Source organism: Camellia sinensis, chromosome 15 (genome assembly GCF_055761805.1).
Source record: "Camellia sinensis isolate YWXY chromosome 15, ASM5576180v1, whole genome shotgun sequence".
NCBI classification, from domain to species: domain Eukaryota; kingdom Viridiplantae; phylum Streptophyta; class Magnoliopsida; order Ericales; family Theaceae; genus Camellia; species Camellia sinensis.
The window spans coordinates 43868849-43879053 of record NC_138975.1 but is presented as its reverse complement, the minus strand read 5'-3'; the positions used below and the strand labels follow the sequence as shown (position 1 = coordinate 43879053).

General features: G+C 33.3%; 1 protein-coding gene across 1 annotated transcript; it reads right to left on the bottom strand.

Moving 5' to 3' along the window:
- Positions 1 to 6268: 6268 nt before the first annotated feature.
- Positions 6269 to 7073, bottom strand: LOC145812954 (F-box/kelch-repeat protein At1g57790-like). Its single transcript, XM_082908209.1, has 2 exons — positions 6792 to 7073; positions 6269 to 6748 (listed from the first exon to the last, which is right to left on the bottom strand). Exons 1-2 carry the CDS (start codon positions 7071 to 7073, stop codon positions 6269 to 6271), a joined length of 762 nt encoding a protein of 253 aa, XP_082764335.1.
- Positions 7074 to 10205: the final 3132 nt, after the last annotated feature.

Genomic DNA, 10205 nt, shown 5'->3' with positions numbered 1-10205 from the left:
TAACTTCTTTTTTCCCCCTCATCACGGTTGATACTACTCAAGATAAATATCAATTTTCATGGTTGATACAACCCTGGTGGGAGGGTCAGCCTATGAAGAAAAATGAAAAAAAAGGTTAGGAGAATTATTCCCCTTGCTACTTCGTGGTCCATATGAAAACGTAGGAATGACTGTGTATTTAGAGATGCCAAACATGTAACTTGGGATTTGTGTGAGCTTATAAAAATCAAAATTGCTTTATGGTTCAAAGCCTCTTGCAGAGATCTTCATTACTCTCTGAGTGATTTTGTTTTCAATCTTAATCAGATTAGAGTGTGTATTGGTAGTGGTTCAGATGGTCTTGATCTTTGGAGTGAGGTCTGCTGTGCTTATAAGTAAGGTGTGCTGAAGGATATTGTTGTTGATTGCAGGTTGGTGGTCTCCTGTGTTGGAAGGGTGTCTGAATGTCTTTGTTGTTTAAGCCTTAAGCTTTCCTTTGTTTGCTGCCCTGCTGCTGTTTGTGCTCTGGCTTTTGGGAATTCATAGTCATAAGCTAATATCACCCTTTTTTGGGAATTCATAGTCATAAGCTATGTTAAATGGACTAGAGAATGGGTGTGTATCTATCTAGAGGTTGGACTTATCAAACATCAAATTTAAGGATACACAGACTTGACAAAAAAGGGTTATTTTAAATTTTAATCTATTAGGTGAGATAAAATAATGTTATATGTAATATATAAGGTTAGAGAGGCATTTTACTCATTTTACATATATTATACAATAATATATACATATAATAATAGTGTTAAACACAAATATATAAGAAGTGTCCAATGAACAATATGGCACACATATCTCACATCTTTACCCCCCAAGTGCCGGGTGTGTTATTTCATTTATTTTGAGTCCATATGGCATAGGTCATATGAGACACCAAATTTTATCTCACTTTTCACAAGCAAACATGACCTATATAGGATCATCGGATTGCTAATCTAATTTCATGACCTATGAAAAACAAAATCTATATAGAGCTCCAACTTACAGAAAGTCTTAGTCAGTATGCCACCATTGCCGCATAATTCCATACTCACAGTCCCAACTAAGTGCAGCTACAATAGTATATGCATTGCTTACACATCTGCATGCAAAACTACAATTGAAACATCTATGTAGTATTGAGAAGAGAAGTCCGTTATGTCCATATACAATGAAATGCTAGATTTTTATAGACTATCTACCTTACAAAATAACTCTTATTAAATGCACATGCCACCAAATATGATTTAGGTTGTGTTTGGAGTACTGATTTAGATAGGAATTTAAAAAAGGAAACAGAAAAAGTGTCTTTCACATTTCACCTATTTTTTCATTTTATCTTTATAAATTCTTACCAAAATCAATACCCCAAACACAATCTAAATATCCAGAAAATGAACTTATACCATCATTACTTGAACAACCAAACATGTATGGCTGCATGTGCACTTAATAAGATTTTAGTAAAATTATTTGTGTTCGTAACCTTATTTCATTTTTATATTACACAAGAAGGGGCCATTGCAAAGGCCAACGCCTATGTTACATTGAAACAGGAGCAGGTGCATATTTACATATCAGATTCTATCAAATTTTAAATTTAAGGGTACATGAATTCAACAAAAAATATCATAATTTTATGTTTTTAATTTAACATATTATGTGAGATAAAATGATGTTATATATAATATACAGTCAAAAAGACATTTTATAACAATAATAATACAACAAAAATGACAGTGTTAAATACAAAATATAAAAAGTATCTAATGAAAAATGCCAGACACATATCCTATACATTTATCCAAGTGTTAAGCATAAGACATGCGTATTTGATTTATTATGATGAATTCACGTAATATAGACCAAGGCATTGGTGGATTTGATGCTCTTTCATCAAGCGTGATATTTGAGTTCGTGTCTTCTTATTATGTTAAACACCCAAAAAGAAAATTTATTATTTTTACAAAAATAAAAAAACATGGAATCATCATAAATCCAAATGACATAACAGTGACCTTTTTACAAACAGAAAGTATATTGATGTGTTTTTGGTTTTAAAGGGAGGATTCACAGATTAAACACTTCATTTTGCATATATTTTCCTGTTTTATTGCAACTCCAAAAAATAAACAGGGTCAAGCTACAAGACTCCATAGGACTCACTTTAGATTTTTGAGACAAGCCGAACTTTTAAAATAGGATTCTTTATACATAACCACAAAAAATAAAAATAAAAAAGTTACGTAAAATTATAATTACTCTTAAATTTTATTTTATTTTTGGTAACTACACAGTCTGTTTACATATACAATAACTATAATTATATATTAAATTCAAATTTATACTATAAATATAAATAAATTAAGATACAAAAAATTAATTAGAAGAATTCAAAAAACAGAAGCAAATGTTAACAAGTGTCTCTAGTACATTATCTCATGTCGAGATTGGTCAAAAAAGTACTTTGAAAACAGGTATAAAAAAAAAAAAAAAGGTTAAAAGAGCATTGAAATTAGTAAAAAATAAATAATTTAAAATAGGTGTAACATATTTAAATTATGTGTTTGGTTTGTGTTTGTAGAGTAATTTTTGAGATAAAAAATACGAAAATTTGTTTGGTTTACCTTTTTTCAAAAATGGTTTTGGAAAATTGTTTTGGAGAGAGAGTTTTAAAAAAAATGATTGATTTGATGCGTATGAGAGAGAAAGTGATTTTGAAAAGTAGGTAACCAAACAAAATTTTGAGATTTTTTTTGAAAAAATTTGTTTGGTTTGATTACTCTTGAAAATTTGTTTGTAGAGAGTTTTTCCCAAAAATTTTTCTGAAAAACAAACCAACCAAGGCCATTGTATTCTAGAAAAACATTGTTTCTTTTTCTAGTGTCTCTAATGTTGTGTTTGGTTGGAGGATTTGGAGAGAGATTTGGAAAGGAGAATGAAAAAGGTAAGTGAAATGTAAATAAAATAAAATATATTTTATTCCCATTTTACTATATTTTATTCACATTTCACCTACTTTTTCCATTTTTCTTTCTAAATCTCTCCTCAAATCCTTCAATCAAATACAACATTTGGAACTCTAATTAGCAAAACCAATATAAAATCCAGTTTCATTGTTTCATAATTTAGCAAAATTTAGGTTACAACAAGAAAAAAAACAAATAAAATCTAAAACTACGAAACCAAATAAAAATTAAACCAATTACAGTAAAATATCACTTAATCATTAATCTTATAATATTTTTATCTGTAAAATAACTAATTAAATTTAGTTTAAACATTACTCTTATAATATTTTTATCTTTAAAATAACTAATTAAATTTAGGGCTGGTTTGGGGTGTCCTAAAAAAGTGCATTTTTTGTCTTTTTGGACTAAAAAAGTTGAGAAAAAAATATGGAGGTTTGGGTTAACTTTTTGAATTTTTATGAAAAAATGTGTATTAAAAAATTGTATAAAAAAAATGTGTAAGAGATGATTAGAGAGTGGTGGGCCCCAGCCGTACACAATGCAGCCGTGTATTGGGGTTGGAAATTATTGGCTAATTTTTGTACAAAGCATTGGACGGTTTTGTTTGGCCCGTGGGGGTCATCACGGGTCCCATTTTAATAATCTGAACCGTTCAATGTGTGTAACTCGTCGAAAACTATGTACCTACAAAAAATCATGTTAATCGGATATCGATAGCTATATGATTAGATTTATTTATTTTTCAATCATTAATTATAACACCATCCATTTGTTGTATATAACTGATTTGATCATATAGTTATCGATATCCGATTAATGTGATTTTCGGCAGACATATATTACTCGACGATTTCTACATATTGCACGGTTCAGATTATCAAAACGGAACCCGTGATGGCCCCATGGGACGAACAACGGTGTGTATAAAAATCACACCCAATCATTTCTTTTGTTCTGCACGGCCGCACACAGCCACTGACTATTTGTCAATTCCGTGTGTACCTGTTTTGAAAGAAATTAATTTTTTAAATTTTTTTTTGGATGAATAGTGATATCTTTTTGGATTTTGGAGTAACTTTTTGACTTTTTGGCTGATTCAGGTTACCCCAAACCAGCCCTTAGTTAATCTAATGCATCTATTATACCCTATTTAATAGATAACATAGCAAATATTTAATAGATAACATAGCAAATGTATTCAAACTTTTCTAGTAACATGGTTGATTCAAGATAAAATTGCACACTTGAATAAGTTAAATTAGGCCCTCATTAGACCTTAAATCTGTTAAAATTTAGAACTCCTAGGCAGAATAAAAAGTAGAATACCTCCATCAATTACCTTAAAATCCCCTATTATGTTTCATTAAGACAATCTATATTAAACAAAAGAGAGAACATAGGTTCAATGTAGGGAAGGTAAAAGAAAATGAAAAACATAGGAAGCACAATTCAAAGAAAACAAATATTGATAATTTTCAAACCCATTGAAACCTAAAAAACCGAAAACATAATATATATATATACATATAAAAAGATTTTATTTGTTTGGTTCTTATATCCTTAATCGTTTTTTTTTTTCTTTGTGGTTAATTTCTTTTACCAATCGGAATATTTTCTGTTCAAATATACGAATCTAGATCAGATTGATGAAATTCAAAGTACTACTAAAAAAAATAAAAAAATTTCTCAGAATAACATCTAAAAATCGATTCTTTTATATCTTTATTAGGATCTGAAAGATTTGATTTTTACTCTAATAGAATGATAAAAATAAATAAATAAAGTCATGTTCTAATGATTATGTGTTAATGATCAACGAAATTTACAAACAAAACAATATATATATCATACCTTGTAAGTCAGATCTGTAGGGAAAAAAAATGATATTTTTGTGAAACTGCTTGGTTACTTTTTTTTTTTTTTTTTTTTTTTTTTTTTTTTGATCTACAGGATGAGGCCGTCGATCCATGAATGTGCCGACGGCAGTGGTAATAAAGAAATGGTGGCGGTGGCGGCGGCGGCAGGCTACTGTGAGGGACGATGAAGGGTGGTCGGCGCTTCCGTGAGAACGAAACTGAAGGCCGCCGGGGCTGTGGGTGTTGTGGTTGCGTTGGGCGAAGACGATTGAGGATGATAGGAAAAAGGAGATGGATAGGGATAGGGAGAGGGAGATGAGAGGCAGAGACGATGAGAGAGAAGAAGAGAGGGTTTAGGTCCAAAATTCATCTCTCCTGTCTGCCTCTCATCTCTATCTCCTTTTCCCTACTATCCTCAATTGTCTCCGCCCAACGCAACCACAACACCCAGCTGCCCCGGTGACCTTCAGTTTTCGTTACTCACAATAGCCCCACCGCCGTCGCTGCCACAGCCACCACCACCGCCACCACCATCTCTTTGTCACCGCCACCGTCGGCACATTCATGGATCGACGGCCTCATCCTATAGATCAAAACAAAAAAAAAAAAAAAAGAAGAAGAAGAAGAAGAAAAAAAAAGAGTAACAGAGCAGTTTCACAAAAATATCATTTTTTTTTCTACGGATCTGACTTACAAGGTACGATATATATATTTGTTTTGTTTGTAAATTTCATTGATCATTAGCACATAATCATTAGAATAAGACTTTATTTATTTATTTATTTATTTATTATCAATCTATTAGAGTAAAAATCAAATCTTTCAGATCTTAATAAAGATACAAAAGAATCGATTTTTAGATGTTATTCTGAGAAATTTTTTGATTTTTTTTAGTATTACTTTGAATTTCATCGATCTGATCTTGATCCGTTTATTTGAACATAAAATATTACGATTGGTAAAAGAAATTAAACCAAAAAAAGAAGAAGAAGAAGGATTAAGGATATAAGAACCAAACGAATAAAATCTTTTTATATGTATATATATATATATATATTATGTTTTTGGTTTTTTGGGTTCTGGGTTTGAAAATTATCAATATTTGTTTTCTTTGAATTGGGCTTCCTATGTTTTTCATTTTTCTTTTACCTTCCCTACATTTAACCTATGTTCTCTCTTTTGTTTAATATAGATCGTCTTAATGAAACATAATCATAGGGGATTTTAAGGTAATTGACAGAGGTATTCTACTTTTTATTCTGCCTAGGAGTTCTAAATTTTAACAGATTTAAGGTCTAATGAGGGCCTAGTTTAAGAAATACACTTTAACGACACGTCTTTCTTTTCATTTTTATTAATTTACACCTAATCAACTTGCCATCGCAAGCCAGTCAAGCTCTTCCTCAGTATATGTTCTAGTTATTGGCTCAATCCAACTGCAGTGTAACTGTTCTTCTGTGCCAGTGCCACGAAGGTTCTTTTTACGGATGTTACTGCCAAAGGATCCATACCTATTGTTGCAAGACAATAGAATATCCCATCTTTTCCACAAAATCTGGGAAAATATACCTTGTTCTCCATTCCTTCTACTACTTTGGTCGATGAAACAGATGTGGAGTGACACACAAACAACATTTTGCTACCCAAATCAGTTACTCTCTGCCATGCCATCTCCGATTCATCCAATGTGTAAACAGAAACCCCTCTTCCCTTGTTGCCCACAAACACCGACAATAGCTTTCCATCGCACTCCATCAGATAACTTTCATGCACAGAATCACAGCCACGGGGTTTCTTGGGGCCATCCAGAACTGTCCAGCTCGAATCCTCTTCCTTTGGATTAAACATCCCCAAGTTACAGTCTTTGACCCAAGCAGTAAAAGAGCTCATTGTAGAAAACTGGATTAGTATGAGATGGCTGAAAATTTAGATTGCCATTAACCATAGCCCAAGTCCAAGATTCCTCACCACGAGAAATGGATGAAAACCAAGCTATATCATTAAAAAGGCCAAGTATGCCAAAAAGGGTATAGTCTGAGGATGTGGGCACAGAAGAGAAGGATATAGTATCAAAATAGTAATATTCAGGTAAATCTGGTAGGTCAATTTTTGCATTTGTGAAGGGATTGAAGAAGAACATAGGATATTCACCTTTAGACATAAGCAACCAACCATTATTGGAGAAGCGAAGCATTGCACCGGATAACTCAGGAGGAATAGCCATTTGGTATGTGTCCTCGTATAAGGGGTTGTAAAAATTCAAAGGCATTTTGTATCCGCTGAAAAACATGAGCCGATGAGAATGGGCGATTGGGCAATGAATTGGAGATGGCACTACTTGTTGGGAAGTAATTGATTGCCATGTCTTGCAGACATTGCGAAACCTTTTGATATCAAGATCAAGCTCAAAAGCTCACTTGGAAGATTAGTCCAATCTCTAATTATGGCATCCATAGTTGTATTCCCTAGCTCTGATAAATTATGCCGATCAATTAAATTCTCATCCATTATGATGGCGTTAAAGATCCTCTAGAGTGTATTCTCTAGAGTGATCTCCTAGAGTGATCCATCCAATGGTTGTGATTCAGTCTCACCAAAACGACGTCGTTTTGGTGGGTAATTTTGAAAAAAAAAAAAAATAAATTTCAGTCTTGTGTTGTTCCCCTGTGATGAAGCATTAGAGAGAGAGAGAGAGAGATAGAGGGGTTGAGAGATAGAAGGAGGAGAGAAGAGGAGGAGGCCGCCACATCGCCGCCCAGCCCTAGCCCCTTCCCAACCCCGACGTGATGTCGCCGCCGCTTCCACGCCGCTGCCGATCGCCGTCAAAGTTCCTCTGACACCGCAAGTGGTGGCGATGAAGAGAACCACCATGTGTATGCTAAACAGGGCTTGTAAAATAGAGTAGTCATCGCCTCTGTTCGATGGATTGAACACATCTCTCAAACATGAATTGGGTTTTGAAGAATCACCATTAATGGTTGTTTTTGGCTGTGGGTTTTGAGTAACTACTTGGATTTGAGAAGAATTTGGTTGTTTTTTAGTTGATTGTTTTCTTCAATGAAATTTGATATGGTGGGTTTGTTTTTGGATAAGATTAGTTATTATTGGTGATTTGTATTTGTAAATGAGGGTTTGTTTTTGTTGGGTGTTTGTTTGAAATTCATGGTTTACATTTGTGGTAAGGCTTCTGCTATAGAAGATAGCAGAGTGAGCACAAGAGAGAGACAGTTGAATAAAGGACGGCGGCGGCGGAGGGGCGTCGGGAGGCAGGGCGGTAACGTCGTCTCCCTCTGCTTCTTTCTCTCTTCTTCTCTCTCTCTCTCTCTCTCTCTCTCTCTCTCTATCTTCTGCGTAGGAATTTTGAAATCTAATTTTTATTTATTTATTTATTTATATTTTTAAATTACTCACCAAAACGAGGACGTTTTGGTGAGACTGAATCTCAGCCATTGGATGGATCACTTTAGAAGATCACTCTAGAGAATCCACTCTGGAGGATCTTAACGCATTATGATGACCTCCTGAAACCACAGAAAGTAATAAAATAAAAATGTTTTACATTATAAAGTGGTAACTTTCTGGTACCCTTTAATTCAACGCAGTATTTTAGATTTAGATTTCAAGAGTGAATTTGACAAGCTTTTCATATCCCTCATCCAAGCTGAGCCCAAGAATTATTATTATTTTTTTGACATAGAAACGAAAAAGGGTCAGAAAATCTACACATCAGTAAGGAGTTTCAGAACTAGTATAAAATTATCTATGATGAATAATACTTGCACAATAAACAAAGTGCATACTTATAAAAAATTGAATATCTAATCAAGAGTGGTAAATTGTAGATAATATTATGGAAATCATGGTAACAAGAAGACAATCCAGCCTAAATGTAATCTGTAATTCACTTTGTCATTTAGATACTTCATATAATTACTGAATACCATATTATCTACTAACAAGCTTTTATTGCATATTTTAAAAATTGATGATCTAAGAGTACCAAACACATACAGAGATACAAGTATCAGTAAATTTTCATCCATTATGATCTGCTGAAATAATTTTTTTTAAAAAAAGTACTAAATTAATATAAATTTCTGGTATCAGCAAAAAATATACTTATCCACCATGATAGGGAGATCATGGTCATGAGGAAGTCTCTAGTGTCAAGTTAAAATCATTCCCAAAATAAATGGAAAGAGAGTTAAGAGAATTTATTTTTATTTTTTTTGAGGGAAAAAAAAGAAGCCACAACCAGAGTTTTCAGTTGTGTTAACACAAGAACATGCAAAACATTAACCTTTTCTCAATCAGTCTAGCTAGGCATAAATTTAACATGAATGAATGCATTCTACAATTATGACTCATAATTTGGACTCTTAAAATTTGTTAGATCACTAACAATTTAAGCGTTAACATGACACTGCAAAAGAGAGGGGGTTGGATTTGATTCTTATTATTTGTCCATCACAACAGCAAATCTTTTGATACTTTTGAGCTATTGAACTTGTTGGGTATACAATGTCACTCTATACGACCGCTTCTATTAAAATAATCAGTGGCGGTTGCTATGTCAAATGCCACAAAAGACATAAGTGGAACCGCTCCTAACACTAATTAGCTTTAGGTGATTCACGAGAGCATCTCCTGCTCTAAAAATAGGCCTATAGGTGGGCACAATATCAAATGTCATAAAAGACACAAGTGAACTCCTTCCTAATACCAATTAATTTTATGTCAGATACGTTCAGTTTCCTCTGTTCTCTTCGCAGTGGCATTAGTTCTTGTTGTTTATGAACTATAGCAACCGGCGCTAGCTTCGCCATTTTAGCAACAAAAGGAATCATGCTCTGATCTTTTGATTTGTCACTCCTAAAGCAACATGATCTCACACTCTCCGTGTGCCTCTTTTTTGTTCTTTTCCTCGAGCCCAAATGCTGTCTTTGGGGCATTTGCTCGGCTAAAGTTAGTGGATGCCTTGTTTAGGCAATAAGGATCGATAACTCAGGCGACAGAACTTTGTATATGCTGTCGTTCATTCACAAACATAGGAATCAATATCACAACTAGGTAAATCACACTACCATTGAAACTACTAATAGGGAACAATATGTTGATTGAAATTTTAGTGACTAGTTAGTAAAAGAAATACGGATGATTGAGAAAACATTAAGAATTTATCAAAACATAGAGAAGAAGGTAATAGAACTACACCAGTTCAAGTCTTTTAGAAGTAATGTCTAGTTTGTGATCTTCACAGGCAAGTGATAAATAATGTACAAGAGTGTTGTCACAACACTTTTCAGAGCTAAATCAATACTATCATCAATATATATCTTAAATAAAATGCAATATG